General features: G+C 38.7%; 1 protein-coding gene across 1 annotated transcript in view; it reads right to left on the bottom strand.

Annotated features, from left to right (window-relative positions):
• Positions 1 to 20,018, bottom strand: part of GRIK3 (glutamate ionotropic receptor kainate type subunit 3) — a 789,973-nt gene that overhangs the window by 178,025 nt on the left and 591,930 nt on the right. Inside the window, exons 9-10 of the mRNA XM_044284783.1 lie at positions 16,153 to 16,266; positions 13,030 to 13,233 (exon numbers count right to left, since the gene is read on the bottom strand). Of these exons, the coding sequence (XP_044140718.1) occupies positions 13,030 to 13,233; positions 16,153 to 16,266 (318 nt within the window). The remainder of the gene's footprint in view (positions 1 to 13,029; positions 13,234 to 16,152; positions 16,267 to 20,018) is intronic.

Below are 20,018 nucleotides of genomic sequence, written 5' to 3'. Positions count from 1 at the left end.
AATGGCCCACTATTTGTGATAAAGCTATAGCTGTTAGATACTTGTTATAAATGCTATTAATATATTAGACATGGCTGCTAAAGAGCAAGTGCCATCATAGCTTCATACAAGATGTTACAGCTGTGGCCCATGAGTGCTCCTACTCTGCTCACTGGTTCCACCACTCCAATTTTGCAGTCCCAATGGCCTCTCTCCCGTTCCCTCCTCTCCTTGTGATTATACAACGATTTGAGCCAAATAGGAGCCATAGCTCAACTGATCTGGCACAGTGACAAACTCTACTTTAAGTTGTAAATGCAGTTTTTGTACTTTATCTTTCACAGAAAATAACCTTTTCCTATGCTCTTTGAAGAAAATAATAGTAGTTATAAATAATAATAGCTCATAGCTGTTCTCTTTCTTTTCCATAAAGCATGGATTCAGTTCAACACATGGAGGTTTCCTCCATGCCACAATTTTTTTTTCTTCTGGTATTTAAACTACAGTACACCCACTCTTTGCTACTTTTTTATGTACTGTTTCCTTATCAAATATTACTTTTGTATAATGTTGTATATACAGTAGATGCAATTTTGTTTTCCAGACATGGTCAATTGAAATAAAGGCATGTGAAAAGCTGGACAAAATATTTCATTTACAGGGATATTTACATATTAGAAACTGGCATATCTACAGGATATGCCATAAATGTCACATGTGGGCCCCACACTGATCTTTAGAACAGCTGTCTACCAACCTATATCCCAACTGGTGAAGTGAACACTAGCAACTGCATCCAGACTAAGAGTGAATAAAGAGGTGGCCATGCAGTCACAGGTCACCTGTTTTTGTATGAATCTATGACCCCCATAAATGTAAATGGCTATCTTTCTATTCCCTCTTTGCCTGAAATAGACTCGTGTTTTGGAAAGGTGGAACTTGCATCTATTACACATTTAGAGCATGTCCCATGGATATGCCATAAATATGTTTGATCAGAATACGCCTTTAAATTACTTTAAACTTTAATTTGTGTCTGGGGATATTAAGTTTCTCTTTGAGGATAGATAAGGAGTCTTATAGGCCAGGAGTACTCTCTAGGAAAAAGTTAATATAAATAAGCTGTTATTAATGTCACCTATTGGATGGCTACCCTGTAAGGCAGTTAGATCCCTTTAAAACAGGCCTTGAAACAATAACTAGAGATAGAAGTAAAAAAAAAAAAAGCATCTTCTATAAGACAAAAAAAACACCAATCTGCAGACAGCTGTTTTGGGATTTTCACTCCTCATCAATGCAGGCCAGGATACTGGTTTGGTTAGGTGATTGATGTGATGTGATCAAATTCCACCTTTAATTTTGCACAGCTCCTTCAGAAAAGGAAAGGTGGAATCTGATTGGTTGCTATAAGCAACTAGACCAGTTCTACTTTACACCAGTTTGATATAAGTTGCACCTAAAGGTTTACAATCTGAGAGGTTCTGGTGTTGGCTTATACTGTTCGAAGACCTGTTGTATATTATAGGGTGCCCATCCAATAAGTGGCACTAGAGAACCAGCTTTTATTCTCCAGTATATGAGCTTATTTATATATACATTCCATTAATAATTTACATATATATTTGGACTACTACTACTTTTTACAATAGTCACAAAGTTGCCCCCACACAAAAGGGAAATTTCAAGGGTGAGTTGCAGTACTGTTACTATTTTATCATGACTCACGGGGCAATCAGATGTTGCTTTGTTGAGCTTTCCTTACACTGAATGACTGAAAATAAGACCTTGTATTACTGTATATAAGAACCCCACGACATGCAGCATTTATAATGTATCTTACAGACGTTAGATGTCTGCACACTGGGATTTAATTAACAACATTACATGATGTGCCAATAAAAATGTATTTTGGAACTTTCCTATAAGGTTAAATATTGTACCATCAGAAACTAAATCCCCACCTTCTGCCAGTCTACATTCACTCTTTCCTTTCCACTGAAAGTTAAGTGGCATTGCCTGCTGATAACCTCAGTCTACCCCAGCTTCTGGCACGTATGACCACTGAGCTGGAAGAAAGTGAAAGAGAAAGCCCCATTTCTTTGTAAAGGCTCGGCAGGGCAGTGAGAGCGTACCTAATCTGGTACACCTGCTCATAGCTTTGATGGCATCGGCAGCTGTCTGACTATCACAAAGTCTACTGAGTTCATGAAACTGCAAAATCAAGTGACCGAGCAGTCATTGCACAAATATGAAGTTTATGATTTCTGTTCGATCTAGTTGTCATTTTTCATGCCCTCTCATTACAGTTTTGAAATTGGAATGAATAATATATAACCCAAAGCATTCTTTCTACCTACAATGATAGGACAAGTGCCTAGTAACATTTCTAACCTTCATGTGTAAGAATATTTTCTTCTATAGTTACAGGACAAAAGCTACCTAGGTCATGCATCTAAGGTTAGAAAAGAAAATTGATATGCTTGCCCAATGTATTGCTTTTTTTCTCATGCGGTTAAGTAGGACATTACTAGCTATATTAAAAACTTTGTTTGAGCATATGGATATTATATGAATGAATTATAAAAACCAAAGCCAGGAGCTAGAACATATAGGAAATGTATGGTCGTCCAGAGATCTTCCTGGCAGTAACAGCTGACAGCATTTGTTTCCTGGAGCTTAGTTGTCCATTTATTGGACACTTCAAGTCTCAGGTATATGACCAACTTAATGAACAAATTTAGTCTGCAATAGTGTGTGAAGTGACCATGGAAGATAATTATCAAAACTGGTGTAAAGGAAAACTGTCTTAGTTGCCCATAGCAACCAATCAGATTTCAAATTTAATTTTTCACAGTTCCTTTGGAAAAATGAAATGTCGAATCTGGTGGGTTGCTATGGGCAACTAAGCCTGTTTTCCTTTATACCAGTTTTGATAAATCTCCCCCTATATTTCCGGAGTGGGAATATGGTTCCATTATTGTATGAGAGGAGATCTGACCTTTAAACATTAATCTAGTTGTACTGCAATATCTCTTGCCCAAAAAGTACCCATAGTTGTTATAGCACTGTAATTGTGAAGAATCTCCATGCTTGTCACCCTTAACCACTGCACGGAGGCATAGACTTTCCCAGTCTGATTCCTAGGCCAAGGTCACACCAGTATTGCTAATGTAGCAGGTGTTTATTCGGGAAAATATTGGAACAGTGATCAGAATGAGACAAGCCAGAATTAGAGACAGTATGGTAGCCAAAAACAGATTCAAGAATCAGAGCCAGGATTAGAACAATAGGTAGCAGGCAAACAATGTAGGCAGAAGTGATGCCCAGGAATAAGGCTGATGTCAAAATCATGGTCAATTAGGATCAGTTAGGATCAGTTGTACCAGGAGCAAGAGTCAGGAAAGGGAATAACCCACAATCTTCAAGCAATATGTGGCAGGAGTGTCCTTTTGCCTGGGGAACCAAACCCTTCTAGCTGTGGAGAAAGGGAAAGCTGCAGCCAAATCCAGTAGAGGTGTGGAAGAAGATGTTGATTAATGAGAGCTAATGTGGCTGATGAGCTAGCTAGAAGTCAACTGCAGGAGGATACATTTTGAGCACACAGATAAGTATTAAAAAGCACAAACAAGTTTTTATTTCTAGCTAGTAGCTAGAGCTACCTCTTAGAAGACTCTATGAAGATTCCATCATCTTGATTGGGAAAAAGAGAGCTGCATGCAGCTATATTCCTCTTTCAAAACAAACACTTTGGACAAACTCGAAAGACATTATGTTACAAGAGTCGTATGGGTGCTACTGGTATTTGACATTGGACATATCTAGCCCAACTTTGTGGCTCCCATTATAGACAGAAACCACAATGCAGATGTGAAACAAGCTAAAAATAATTTACACACAATAAACATGGGATCTGACCTCCCCGGATCATTGTTTCAGTGTAATCAGAATGTATTGTGTATGTGTTTGCATGTTATTATAACAAGGTGTCTTTGCTCTTTGCTTGTTCTACAACATATATTATTTATAGTTGTACCTACAGGAACTATATACATATATGCATGCAATATTTACAGGTCTCTCAAGGGAAGTAAATGATATTTTCTTAATTAAAAAAAAAGTAGGCTTATAGCACTAACAATGGAGTGGAGCTGGTAACTACTCTGTAGCTCAATCAGTGTCCCTTGATCTCTTATTATACCTATAAAACTTTCAATTTTCACCTCTGCCTCTCTCCCACTGCCTGCTCCTCCTCCTACATTTTTGCTGTCAGCACCAATCTGCGGCTGCTGTCTCTCAACAGCGAAGCTGGTAATTCGAAAGTCTCAGTTGATCACGACTCCCGCAGAACAATCTGTAATGTATGTTAACAACTGCGTTGTGTAGTCATCCATCTTCATAGACTAAAGGCTGAAGTACTAAGCTGCCCAGCCAGGGATAGGGAAGACCTGTCTGGAGCTTGATTAATAAAGGTCTGTACAGTTTAAAGAAAAAGTTAGATAAATGGGACAAAATCAGTGCCTTGTGCATCCAAACCAGAATCAATTATTGTTAGTTGTTTCGCACTGTACATGTGTATGTATAACAGAGAAGCAAGCAGTCTAAGGCCTTGTTCATAATATAATGTAGCCTCTGTCTGTCCAACAACATGGGTCCTTCTTAGTGCTTATAGAAAACAGTAGAGAACATCCGAGGACAAGTGATAATTAGGTTGACATTTTTTTTTTCATTACCCTGTTTTATAGATTTTAGACCAAAAGTAAAATTAGCTGCTTAGAAGCGGCCTCTACCTGCAATTCCCATGGCCTTTGGCTTGGTGAGTCCATCAATGAGTCTAGAGGTTGCTACAAACTAACTGGTTAAGTTAAAGAAGAGGGCATTAACACCTTTATTCTGATTCATATGGACATTGATTTTTGATAGGTCATTGTGCAAACCTAAAATATCTACTTAGATTACATACAGTATGTTGTGTTTTATATGGTTTATCATAATAACTAACAAGAACTTGTCACAATCTAATGCAGTGCAAACTGTAGGATGCATGTTATAGAGCAGGAAGAGCTGAGAAGATTAATATGTACTTTTATAAAAAAAAAAAATAGAAAAACTTGTAACATACATTTATCTCTTTGCTCTTTCTGAGTTCAGTTGTGCACAGAGACTGCCTTATCAGTGACTGACAGCTAGCTCTGTATATGCAAAAAGATAATGCTACCAATAACTGATAAGAATGTCCCATGTACAGCTATCAATGACTGACAGCTATCTTTGTATACACAGTTACATAGCAAATGCTATCAAACACAGATAACATAGCTATCTATGTATACACACTTACACAGAGAATGCTATCCATCACTGATAACAACTCCCCCGTTTACAACTACACAGAGAATGCCACCAATCACTAATAACACCTCCCCATATACTACCATCAATGACTGACAGCTATATCTATATAAATACTCACACAGAGAATTCTATCAATCAGTGATAACACCTCCCCATGTACAGCTATAGATGTATACACACACACAGAGAGAAATGCTATCAATCACCTTTAACACCTCCCCTGTGTACATCTATCAGTGACTGACAGCTAGGTATGTATACACACCTATACAACAAATACCATTACTGATAACACCTCCCCCATGTTCAACTATTAGTGAATGACAGCTTTCTCTTAATACACATTTACACAGAGAATGCTATTAATAACTGATGACAGTGTCACGGATGTAGTAGGGGAGAACACCAAAGACAACAAGAAAGAAGAGGAAAGACACTAGGCTTTACCGCTAGGTAAGGAAAAGGGTCACCATAAAATCCTGCTCCTGGCTCTAACTCTATCTGTATGGGCACCTCTCGATGGTAGAGATGCCCATACACAGGAACCTGGAAATATCTGGTAACCCTCGGATGCCCTAAAGGTAATGACAGTGCAGGAACCAGAGTCCCGCTGAGGCCTAGTAAACAACCGGGAGGGGGGGAGGATAAATACAAAACACAACAAGCGGAACACTTAACTTCTGAGGATGATGGATGAACAGGACTTCAACAAGAAACACACTCCAGCTCTTCCAAAATCAAATGAAGCTATCCAGAGCAAGGAGTGATGGGTAAGGTCAGACTAAATAGGGATAGGTAAAGGTCACATGATCCACACCTAAACAGGAGGTGTGAACATACCAGCAACACACAGACAAAGTGAAACCAAAAGAGGCTGTCAGATCACTCAGGTGCAGTCAGTCTTTCAGACCTTCTAACACCTGTCACAGGTGTGACAGACAGCTAGCTATGTATACACACTTATACAGAAAATGCTATCACTGATAACAATAACACCTCCCCCATGTACAACTATTAGTACCTGACAGCTATCACTGCATACACACTTATCAATAACTACCATCAATAACTGACAGCTATATCTATATAAACACTTACACAGAGAATGCTATCAATCAGTAATAACACCTCCCCATGTACAGCTATATATGTATACACACACAGAGAAATGCTATCAATCACCTTTAACACCCCCCTGTCTACAGCTATCAGTGACTAACAGCTAGGTATGTATACACACCTATACAAAGAATACCATTACTGATAACACCTCCCCCATGTTCAACTATTAGTGAATGACAGCTTTCTCTGAATACACACTTACACAGAGAATGATATCAATAACTGATGACAGTGTCACGGATGTAGTAGCAGAGAACCCCAAAAGACAATAAGAAAGAAGAGGAAAGACACTAGGCTTTACCGCTAGGGATGGAAAAGGGTCACCATAAAATCCAGCTCCTGGCTCTATCTCTATCCGTATGGGCACCTCTCGATGGTAGAGATGCCCATACACAGGAACCTGGAAATCCCTGGTAGCCCTCGGATGCCCTAAAGGTAATGACAGTGCAGGAACCAGAGTCTCGCTGAGGCCTAGTAAACAACCGGGGGGGGGGTAAATACAAAACACAACAAGCGGAACACTTAACTTCTGAGGATGATGGATGAACAGGACTAAATCCCTAAATAGGGATAGGTAAAGGTCACATGATCCACACCTAAACAGGAGGTGTGAACATACCAGCAACACACAGACAAAGTGAAACCAAAAGAGGCTGTCAGATCACTGATGTGCAGTCGGTTTTTCAGACCTTCTAACACCTGTCACAGGTGTGACAGACAGCTAGCTATGTATACACACTTATACAGAAAATGCTATCACTGATAACACCTCGCCATGTACAACTATTAGTACCGGACAGCTATCTCTGTATACACACACTTATCAATCACTACCATCAATGACTGACAGCTATATCTATATAAACACTTACACAGAGAATTCTATCAAACAGTGATAACACCTCCCCATGTACAGCTATATATGTATACACACAGAGAAATGCTATCAATCACCTTTAACACCTCCCCTGTGTACAGCTATCAGTGGCTGACAGCTAGGTATGTATACACAGCTATACAAAGAATACCATTACTGATAACACCTCCCCCATGTTCAACTATTAGTGACTGACAGCTATCTCTGAATACACACTTACACAGAGAATGCTATCAATCACTGATAACACCTCCCATGTGTACAGCTGAACTCAGAAACAGCAAATAGCTAAATGTATATATTACACATTTTACTGAATCTTTCCCCATAGAACTACATATCAATCTGCTCAGCCCCTCCTGCACTGCAATATTCAGATTGCATTGCATTGTTATGGTGATAGGTTATCTTTAATAGTAACTTCTAAACCCCCTCCACCCAAGTTGTCGATTGATTGTGTACAATGATAACCCCCTGAGTAGAAATAATGTAAGATTTACCCCCAGTCCTGTTTAAAATCATAGATACAACAGGGTGGGTGTCCATGATAAACTCTATCTCTGCTACACACATATCATATCGTATACAATGTATGCCTGCATAAGTAGCTTTCACAGTAGCACATTTACTCTGAACTAGTTTTTAATGGTACAATCAATGTAAAGACCTTTTTGTGAAGCATTAAATGTTAACATAACTAGGCCTTTGTGTTTTTCTAGTGATCATTACTTTCAAACTGCTGAATAAAAGCAGCAATGTAGTTCTATGGCCTTGCACAGTGCTTCTAATCTGTTTGTACTTTTCAAGCTATGAATGCTGAGGGTTAAAGGGTAACTGTCATATTTCGTTTTTTATTTGCTAGTTTATTAGAGCTAGGCATGTATATCTAAGTTAGTCTGTCAATGACTGTCAAAAAATCTTTAATTACCTTATAACAGCTTTCATTAATATCATCTGTCCCTTTTCACTGCTCTCTTAAAAGACATTTGCTAGGTCTTGTCTGTCTTCCTTTTAGTATAATCAGAAGACAGAGGGGCGGTCTTCCACACTGCTGCATGCTTGCATTAGGCTTCAGAGTGAGGAGGCGTGTCTCTCAGTAATCAAATCTGATTGGCTGGCAGGGAGCTGCTGGCTACAGCAAGTGTGTATGGGAAAGCAGTTTTGGCCTCAGAGAACTGGCAGAGGAGCCATCTTGAGAATGTCCTCATATTGTCAATGTTTAAACAGCCATAACTAAGGGAAAAACTCAAGGGAAACAGTGGTAAGTGAAGAAACTAAAGATTGTTTTATGAATAATGCTGTTGCATCAGTAACATATGCTAAAATTGATTATTTTGATGAAAACATGCCGGTTACCATTTAACAGGCATATTTTTTTATTGAAGTCCTCCACAATGCATTGAAAAAAGTGACACAGCACTTTGACTGCTCATGTGCCTGCCGTAGTCATGTGTGACATTTCTCGTGGAAGCTGATATTATCTGTTATTTAGCCAGTTCACTTAATTTTTGTGGTTTATACAGAGCAGCATACATCATTTGTTTATGTCTGCAAGTCAACAACTGCTTCCAATTCAGAGGTGAGCAATGGCAATGTGGTCAGCGTCTGACGACTCTTAATGCTGTGAGGTAATGCTCAGAAACTGTGGAGTTCATTGAATGGCTGCAGTTTACACACGGAAAAATGTGAGAGCGAAGCAAATAAACTGACAGATGAAGAAACGTCTACTTGTACTTTTCCATAATTATGGTTCTTTTGTGCTCTCTATCAAGTTTATATATATATATATATATATATATATATATATATACCATTAAAAAAGATGTCCACAATAGAATAATTACTCCCAATCTCCTGACTCTTTCTGCTTTTGAAAATCAACACACAACACTCTTTAGCTGTAAAACAATATAAATTTAGGAATCGCTCTGAACATCGTCCCTGAATGTGCTATAGCATGACTGAGGTGAGTGCCTTAAAGTCGCCCAAACTCTAATGTTATCGCATTCTATGCAATTAGATAGACATTAAATAACTCAGAAAATCGGGGCATCTAAGCTGACCAATCAAAGCTTGATTAGCGGGAGAGCTTGTTGCCATGGAGACCTGTTTTCATAATGCTAATAATGATGGCTCTTGGTGAAGCAGAGGACACTGCATCCATTAAATGACTCTCACTAGTTTAACCAATGAAATTATCTGAAATATCTCAGTAACCTTTTCTCCCTTGAAAACCAAATCAATGATTGCATGTGAAACAGTAGAGGTAATTTCAGAAGGGTTATTTCATGTCAGACTGAGGAGACATTCCAAGAGCAGCTAAAAATAAAGTATTTAACCCCTAGCGAGCTCTGTGCTTTGAGTTACATAATGGTTAAATAGTAATTATACCATTTACATGGTAAAAATGTTATAATATGTCATAAATGAACATGAAAAGAAAAAAAAAAGAAAGAAAAGAAAAATGAAACAAACATGAAAAAAACAACACTCCTTCATTTATAATAGGTTATTTTTTTTTTATATTCGAAGAAGACCTGTTGCCGACCTTGAAATGTCTGTTTGAGTAAATACTTCCTCAGTCTAGAGCATCTTTTCTTGTGATGCCCCTTTGTTATTCTTCTCAGAAATTTATGAATACATTGGCAGCTAGGTGTTACCTGGTGGAGACATGACCCTACATACTCTGACACTGTCCATCACTGTAAAGGGAATGAACATGCCCAGTTGTTATTCATAATTATTCAGGAAGAATAACAGAGGGTTGGTACAATGCAATCCAGTATAGTTATTTCATAGAGAATGCAGGCGTTTTCTAGAATTGATTATATGTATTATTGTCACACAGCCCTTTCTAGTTTGTATTGTGTTACAAATAGCAAAGGTGCTTATAGAAAAAGTTTAATTTTTAATTTTAATTTTTTTACTCCATAGAATCCTCCTTGTACAGAAATCTGTAAATTAAAGGTCTGTGAATTTGATACAGGTCGAATTTGACCGAATCAACTGTCAGATTCAGTTTGTACCTGAATTAAAAATGCATCAATTGCCTTGAAAAGCTGTCAATAACACTCTGCTTAATCACTCCTCTCTCTCTTTCTCTTCTCTCTCTCATCAAAAAAATTTGGGAATTGAATCGCCTCTAGAATTCTCTAGGATCCCAAATTTTCCAAAAATGCAGGATGAATTGTGATTCTATACAATCGATTTATTCATCTCTAATGTGAATCAGCCATAACATTAAAGGTGAATAACACTGATTATCTCCGTACAATGGCACCTGCCATTGAGTGATACAGTATACAGGTCCTTCTAAAAAAATTAGCATATTGTGATAAAGTTCATTATTTTCTGTAATGTACTGATAAACATTAGACTTTCATATATTTTAGATTCATTGCACACCAACTGAAGTAGTTCAAGCCTTTTATTGTTTTAATATTGATGATTTTGGCATACAGCTCATGAAAACCCAAAATTCCTATCTAAAAAAATTAGCATATCATGAAAAGGTTCTCTAAACGAGCTATTAACCTAATCATCTGAATCAACTAATTAACTCTAAACACCTGCAAAAGATTCCTGAGGCTTTTAAAAACTCCCAGCCTGGTTCATTACTCAAAACCGCAATCATGGGTAAGACTGCCGACCTGACTGCTGTCCAGAAGGCCATCATTGACACCCTCAAGCAAGAGGGTAAGACACAGAAAGAAATTTCTGAACGAATAGGCTGTTCCCAGAGTGCTGTATCAAGGCACCTCAGTGGGAAGTCTGTGGGAAGGAAAAAGTGTGGCAGAAAACGCTGCACAACGAGAAGAGGTGACTGGACCCTGAGGAAGATTGTGGAGAAGGACCGATTCCAGACCTTGGGGGACCTGCGGAAGCAGTGGACTGAGTCTGGAGTAGAAACATCCAGAGCCACCGTGTACAGGCGTGTGCAGGAAATTGGCTACAGGTGCCGCATTCCCCAGGTCAAGCCACTTTTGAACCAGAAACAGCGGCAGAAGCGCCTGACCTGGGCTACAGAGAAGCAGCACTGGACTGTTGCATGTCATTCGGAAATCAAGGTGCCAGAGTCTGGAGGAAGACTGGGGAGAGGGAAATGCCAAAATGCCTGAAGTCCAGTGTCAAGTACCCACAGTCAGTGATGGTCTGGGGTGCTATGCCAGCTGCTGGTGTTGGTCCACTGTGTTTTATCAAGGGCAGGGTCAATGCAGCTAGCTATCAGGAGATTTTGGAGCACTTCATGCTTCCATCTGCTGAAAAGCTTTATGGAGATGAAGATTTCATTTTTCAGCACGACCTGGCACCTGCTCACAGTGCCAAAACCACTGGTAAATGGTTTACTGACCATGGTATTACTGTGCTCAATTGGCCTGCCAACTCTCCTGACCTGAACCCCATAGAAAATCTGTGGGATATTGGGAAGAGAAAGTTGAGAGACGCAAGACCCAACACTCTGGATGAGCTTAAGGCCGCTATCGAAGCATCCTAGGCCTCCATAACACCTCAGCAGTGCCACAGGCTTATTGCCTCCATGCCACGCCGCATTGAAGCAGTCATTTCTGCAAAAGGATTCCCGACCAAGTATTGAGTGCATAACTGAACATAATTATTTGAAGGTTGATTTTTTTTTGTATTAAAAACACTTTTCTTTTATTGGTCGGATGAAATATGCTAATTTTTTGAGATAGGGAATTTGGGTTTTCATGAGCTGTATGCCAAAATCATCAATATTAAAACAATAAAAGGTTTGAACTACTTCAGTTGGTGTGTAATGAATCTAAAATATATGAAAGTCTAATGTTTATCAGTACATTACAGAAAATAATGAACTTTATCACAGAATGCACATTTTTGGAGAAGGACCTGTATATACATATATCAACAAGGAAACAGGCTGTGAACATTGATGTTCGGAAACAAATTAGGTTGTCCAGCATGTGCATATCTACACCCTTATTTCTGGCTGTTCCAAACAATTAAACTAGGTGGAGTGTTATTTCTGCACATGCTCAGACCTGTTTACTTCCGCATTCTGGTCTAGGGAATTCTTTATTGTATCAAGTGGTAGGCGGTGAGGAGAAAAAGAGCTATGGAGCAAATAGATGATTTTCTGACCTTAATGCATGACAGATAGCACTAGTGCATGATGGAAGAGTGGGAGCACAAAGTGGGGACTGTGTAGCTCATCAGAGAAAGCCTAGTAGAAAGGGGTCTAAAAGGGGTAAACAAGATTCTAGAAAAAGTGGAAAATATATCTATGTGAACTGTGAGTGATAATACTTGTGACAATAGCCCATTTTGATGTTTTTGGTTTTTGAGATTTCCCCTATAAGGCTGGATTCACATGTGTCCATATTGCGGACATACCTATTAGTGTAAAATTCAAATTGATTGCAGCTAAAATCAGTTTAGATAAACCTTTATCATTGCAGGCATTCTTGACAATAAAATAATCAATTCTGTCTACTGCTTCAGTTTGAAGTCAATGAGCCCTGTGTGGTTATGTCTAGTTTGCCAGAAAATGACATTTTGGAGTAGCTCTCTAGTCTAGTTTAATGAGAAGAGGGATCTACATCAGGTACATCTATATGCTCTTACATGGCATGTCAAACGAGGTTTTCTGAAGTGGACAACCTCGTTAAAGAAAAAGATTACTGAACACAGTGTATTATAACGTAACAAAAATTACATACATGGTCAATTAGCTCCTTGACTAGGCCATTCCATTGTCCTTTTTCATCTTGAGATCCATATCTGCCATCTTCAACTAAACGTATATCATATTCAAATCCAAGAATTTCGGAAATCTTCTTTAAAAGATCGATGCAAAAGCCTTCAAACCGGTCTTTGCCAAAAAGAGGTGTATCTGACTTTTTAAACATAACGTAAGGCTCTTCCTGTTTAAAAAAATAAAATAAAAATGGTGTCCATGAATGTGGTGCTTGAATACTATCTGTGAGATTCATCAAAACTGGCATAAAGGAAAACTAGCTTAGTTGCCCATAGCAACCAATCAGATTGCCGCTTATGTTTTCCAAAGAAGCTCTGAAAAATGAAAGATAAAAAAAGGGAAGGAAGGAACAAAGGAAGAAGGGAAAGAGGGCAAGGAAAGAGGAAAGCAGGATGGACAAGGGAAGGAGGGAGGGAAGGAAGAATTGAATGGTGTAGTATAATAGGAAGAGATTCTTCTTCACAAGATGTCTATTTGCTGAAACAAGGAGAAAAAGTACTAGCCGTGCCATTAATTCTTGGTAGATTTCAATTTTCAGACAATCTACAGTATCCATATAACATCATGAGGAAATGATCACAGTCATAATTTGAAACTCTTGGGACCCAATTTGATATCTGTTACTTCAACAATCATGTACTTTACATGAGTACTGGTAAACCCTTGTGTGGAAGGATCTATTCCCACCACCAGGGTTCTGGTGCAGCTACGCCCCCTATAGTTATATACAATTACATTATATATTAAACTAAATTTTATGTGTCTATTGATTAATTTGTGATTTATTGTTGTTCATTTGCCTTATATCTTTGAGAAGACATGAAGCCTTAATATCCTACAAGTCAAGGAATGAGCAGATAAAGAAAAGCTTAAAGAGGACCTTTCACCGATCCTGACATTGTGAAAGGACTGCACTTACTATTATCCCTGGGTGCCGCTCTGTTCTCCTGCTATGCCCTTCGGTATCTTCGGTCACTAAGTTATGGTAGGCGGAGATTTCAGTCACTAAGTTATAGTAGGCGGAGTCTGCCCTTGTTCTAATGTAGCGCTGGCCAATCGCATCGCAGAGCTCACAGCCTGGGAGAAAATAACCTCCCAGGCTGTGAGCTCTGCGCTGCAATTGGCCAGCACTACAGCAGAGCAAGGGCAGTCTCCGCCTACTATAACTTAGTGATCGAAATCTCTGCCTACCATAACTTAGTGACCGAAGATACCGAAGGGCATAGCTGGAGAACGGAGCGGCGCCCAGCGATAATAGTAAGTGCAGTGAAATCCCGGGCGCCGCTCTCCATGTCTGCATACTTAGTTCACTATGTCAGGATCGGTGAAAGGTCCTCTTTAAAAAATCTAAATATATAAACTCTTCCTCTCGTAATCTTTTCCTTTAAACCTATTTTGTGTAATATTACAATTAAAACTGAGAAATACAGTATATAAAGTAATCTAGTCTGTGTTCCAGGAGATTAGCAATGTCTTCCTCCCCCTTCTCAGTGACTTGTATCTGACTGTCAAACACATGGGTGGAACAAGAACATTCTCTTTTTGCTTCAATTGTGGTAGGATAAAAATATTGGTAAGCCATTTTTCTTGGCAAAATTCTTAATACTTTATAACCCAGTGGACTTGACAGGGAGAAGTTGGTTTGGTGTTGTCAAAACAGTTGTATCCCATTTCTATAAAATGAGAATGGCATTGGACATGCCATTGTGGATAGATGGGAAAAACAGGACCAAATTCCTAACAATTTTTGAGAGTAGGTCTTCCCACACCAAAGCCATAGGCTTACATGGTTTCATCATTTGCTAGCAGTCTAATAAATACAATGATGTTGCGAACAGCATGACTTCATCAGATTTGTTGTCCAACTTTCTAGCCCAATGAATGGAATGCTCTCCATAATCTCTTTTATTCATACGCAGAAAGGAAATATGGATGAACTGATGCCTGTTCATAGAAGTTTCTTCATTTATTGATTCTAGCACATTATCTTTCAACATCTTCATAAACCTCCTTCTTTAATGGGGGTAACATTCCAAACTGTGAAATATACAAAAAAAAATGTGTTTTTCCTACTTGGTTCACTTTCACTTGTGTCATTCTTCTCACCTACAGTGACACTGTGAAGGTCATTGGTTCTCAGACAGCAGAATTACATGGTGAGCTGCATAGAACAGAGACACACTGTGTGTGCATAAAATGTGTTGTATACATCTGTGTGTGCCCTGCTTTCTTGCAGAAGAAATAAAAATGTATTTATAGTAATGAATTTATAAAATGCAAATCTGCAATTATTAGAGAGCCAACAGCTTTTATAAATCATAAGCTGCTATTAATTTTCTGTTGTCATGAAATAGCAATATGCATATTTTAATAGCTGTAGCTGCTAAAATCGTGTAATGTGCATTTCATTTTACATCTTCGTGTCAGAATAATTCTTAAGTGCATGAAACTCGTTCTTGTAGCCTCTTTCCCTATTTATTGCTCAAAACGGACAGGTATTGTATTTGAAGGCATCAACTTCTTTTCTAAATCGATTCTGTGGCTAGAGGTGCCCTCGATATTGAATATTGTAAGCTGTGAAATTGCTGTGGGAGAAGGGCTATTGCTGCTAGGTTCATATATCTCTCCTTGAATAAGTCATATTAATATTAGCAATGAGAAAAGGCAAAATAAAATAGGAAGTCGCTCATCTAGAAATTCATTCATTCAGTAGCTTTTGCATATGATTAAATCACAATCAGGGCATCCTTTTTGCAGAGCATTGGGAATTTTCAACATAACGGAAGGAGGCATCCCTTACTTGATATATAAATAACATTACAATGAATAGTCAGAATAACAACCTAATTTGACAAAAATATTTAAAAGATACAGATGAATGTACAGCAAGAGATGATCTGAGGAGTAGACACATGCAAATGTTGGTCTAAATATATACAACTCTGTATGTCTTGTCTTTAGAGGAGAATTCATTCCATTGTCTATTGACTTCCCAAAATGTGATTCACTCCAGTTTGCTTAAGATCTGAAACCAGTCAAACCAATTCTACCATCTCTAGAATAGAGTTAGAAATAAAAATCTTACCAGCACTGTGGTGACAACAAGCGTGCGGTTAGTCAGTGACTCGCTAATATTTGGTCCTCGTCCTTTAGCGGTTTCAGTAATGTTTAACCCATCAGTGGGATTCCATGTTCCCACCTAGGAATGAAAAACAATCATCCATATTATAAATGTTCTGGTGTTAAATGACTTGTGGCATAGTTTGGCAGTAAAGGAATGTCAAAAATAGGCAATAAATAGGCAATAAACGCTTGATCATTCGAAGCCCCCACCAATCACTGCCACTCAAATTCCTCTTCAAAGAAAATATACAGATGAGGAGGAAATAAAGATCATAACAGTGAAGGGTGGGGATTAATCATGAACGAAGTATTAAAAAATTTGATTCAGCTGCTTCACTGAATTTTACAAAGAAATCCGCTTTGTGATGAATTGCTTCGCCATGAAGCGCATTTCTTTGTAAGTAGTGGGTGCAATGACAGGGAACTGCGACTGCGCAGCTCCCCCATCTTTGTACCCCTTAGATGCCTTGTTCATACATATTAATAGCAAAAATAAAAATACTTACCTGATCCATTTGCTTGTGATGGGCCAGCCACTGTTATCTTGCTTGATGGTCTGGTGTGAAATGCCACCGCTTGGCGTGGAGACGTCATATGTCACCACGCAAGGGATTTAGGCTGAGATCTTCAAGCTAGATGGCTGCGGCTGGGCCATCACAAGCAAATGGATCAGGTAAGGATGTTTTTTTTATGTTCTTGGCTAATTGAATTTATCCTGAAATTCAGATCAAAGTCCTCTTTGTGGACTTCGATTCACTCATCACTAGTGGATATCTAAACATATATATTACTAAGAACATCTTCCATAGAAGGTGCGCTATCTAGTAATATTATGTAAGGCACATACTGTATAAAAGAAAAGAAAATTGTAGAGGATTTAACATGGTAGCACAAATAGGCATATTATACCAGAGTGTTTATGTGCACTAGCACCAACTGGAAAAAAGGGCTAATTACAATATGTCATAAGTGTAGTAAGGGACTGTAGTAATGGAAAGTTAAAGGGAGTCTTTCACCTAAACTGACCATTATAGAACACTAACAACATGATCTTCATTACAGTCCCCATATTGGAATGCTACTTACCGTATAGCTGTCCATTGCTTAATTTTGCTAAAAAACACTTTTATTCAATAATTTAATCAGGTTCTGGAGGTGCCCAGGGGCGTTCATGCGGCCGGTACCCAGACCCCTCGTCGCTTTTGAAACTTCTCCCCCCTTACCCCTCTGGCCCGCCCTAGGTTCTTCAGAAATCCTGTGCAAGCGCCGTTCACGAGATTTGCCGCGCCTGCGCACTTCATTCCCCATTATGGGCAGAGGCACAAGAGCGTTTAATGCGCAAGTGCCGGCCTGTACATCTATCCGGCCTTGTGCCTCTGCCCATAATGGGGAATGAAGTGCGCAGGCCCGGCAAATCTTGTGAACGGCTCTGGAGCTGGATTTCTGAAGAACCTAGGGCGAGCCAGTGCGGTGAAAGGGGGGAGGGGGTTTCATATGAAAAGAGACGAGGGCCTGGGCACCGGCCACTTGAACTCCGCCCCTGGGCACCTTCAGAACCTAATTAACATATGAAATAAAAGTGTGGTTTTTAGCGAAAATAAGCGACGGACAGCTATACGGTATATAGCATTCCAAAATGGGGACTATAATGCAGATTATGGTGTTAGTGTTCTATAATGATCAGTTTAGGTGAAAGACTCCCTTTATTATGGACATCAGACGGATGCACTATAGTGGATGTTAAATAAAGGTTATGCATTTTAATAACAGTGATTATAATAATGTATGCAATAAAACAAGTGTTATGACTAGAGATGAGCAAATTTATGAAACGTTCGATTCGGCTGATTCGCCAAATTTAAAAAAAATATTAGCTCCATGAGTGAAATTAATATAAAAACATTTTTTAATCAAATTTTCCACCTTCATTTGCTTGTGACGGGCAGGTTGCTGTCATCTTGCTTGAAGATCTGTAGCTAAATCTCCTGCAACGGCCGAGATCTTTCATCAAGATGGCGGCTGGCAGCCCAATGCAAGCAAGCAGAGGAGGTAAATATGATTTTTTTAGATTTTTACACTATTTCAGATTAAATCGATTCGCTAACACGAAGCACAAGGAAATTTAGCTTCAAGGCAAATCGAATTTATCCTGAAATTTGGATTGAATTCCACTTCATGGGATTCGATTCGTTCATCTCTAGTTATGACCAAGAAAACCAGTAGAAGCTGTATTGTCATCTTAGATATTACAACATATGGCATAAATATCTAATAAATGTGGATCACACCTTTTGGACCTGAATGTATTTCAATAATAGCACTTCCCTGACTCCCAATCCCAAACATAGCCTGTTATTCAAAGCTTCACCTGAAGCTAATATCTTTTAAGGGACATTGCCATCATTGTTTTTATGAATATTCAATGTATTTTTTTAAATGGGTGGATGGTTTTCTGGATATGATTTTTTGAAGTCACCCTATGTTTGCACTTCCTCCCGTGACTCTTTATTTGGATTTTTATTACAGCAAACAGCCTCACTACACTTTCTTAGGCCATTCATTGTGTTCAGTAATGGCTGTATTACACCAGAAGATTTCATAGAGATGCCGATAGACGATCAAATTGTTAGTGAGTTGTTACCGCCTCCATATGCAACAAATAAAAGGCAACCATTTTCGATTAGTACACTGCAAACTGAAGACATTGTTGTTGGTATGCTTTTGGCTGCTTCAAGATGTCTATAAAGGAACGTCGACGATTAGTATTGCAGCCACCACTACATGTAGTTGTACATGTACTACATGATTTTGTTACTCTCCAAGGGAATCTCCCTAACGAATCTTCTAGCGAATGTCCAAACGTAACTTCTTCAATATCGACCCATCCACTTCAGATGAACTGTACCCAATGGTTGAAGGAATGATAATGACTGTAAATAACACCTATGTACATACTTATGCAATGACCGAAAATTCAAACCACACCTGCCGTGCAATCGTTAATGACCGCCAGGCGAGTTATTAGAAGTACAGATATATGCGGAATGAGCAATAATTCTACTAATTTACTATTATAATAACAGATAACATATTTTCCTTACAGCATCAAAAAGCTAAGCAATGGGATCCTATGAAGGAACATTTATGACAATTTCTCACATTGTATGTTTGGAAAGCATTCAACAGACACTGATAATGCGTGTAAAAAACTAAATGTAAGACACATCACCTCAAATAAAGTAAAATGTAGAGAAATCCCTACCATTTGAACAAGCAATGCTCCGGGTGAGTATGCACATGAAATCAGTCTTGTAGATCTGTGTACGTGTCATCTGAAGGGTTTATACTGCTGTTTTGTTTACCATATTTGACATTTATTGGTGGTTGCGTCCGAGCTTTGCAGCATGTTCAAGTGTTGCATGGGTTATAGCAGGGTCTCCATGGAAGCAGATCCAGTTTATTATAGGATTACCTATTGACTGAAGGATGCAGCTGCACATCCCTGTTATGATACAGGGAACGTTCATGTTGACTCAACAAACAGATTATGAGAACAGCACGGCTTGGGAAAACAGCAACCAATGTACTGTATCAATTACCATAAATTGTGTTAGGCTATTCAATATAGGGTAACTGACGAAATAAGGAAATAAATGCACCGTGTAGAAGAGAGGCATTTATTAACTATTACCCTTCTGAAGTTAAAAAAACAAACAAACAAAAAAAAACACTTACAACAAAACTATTACAAAAACAGCAAAAAAATAAATAAATTTCAAAAAAAATAAATGTGGATGTTGCAATATAACTGGTATGGCAGAAGTCAGA

This window comes from Bufo gargarizans, chromosome 3, assembly GCF_014858855.1.
Source record: "Bufo gargarizans isolate SCDJY-AF-19 chromosome 3, ASM1485885v1, whole genome shotgun sequence".
NCBI lineage: Eukaryota > Metazoa > Chordata > Amphibia > Anura > Bufonidae > Bufo > Bufo gargarizans.
The sequence above is the reverse complement of the archived record's forward strand: the minus strand, read 5'-3'. Positions and strand labels throughout refer to the sequence as shown.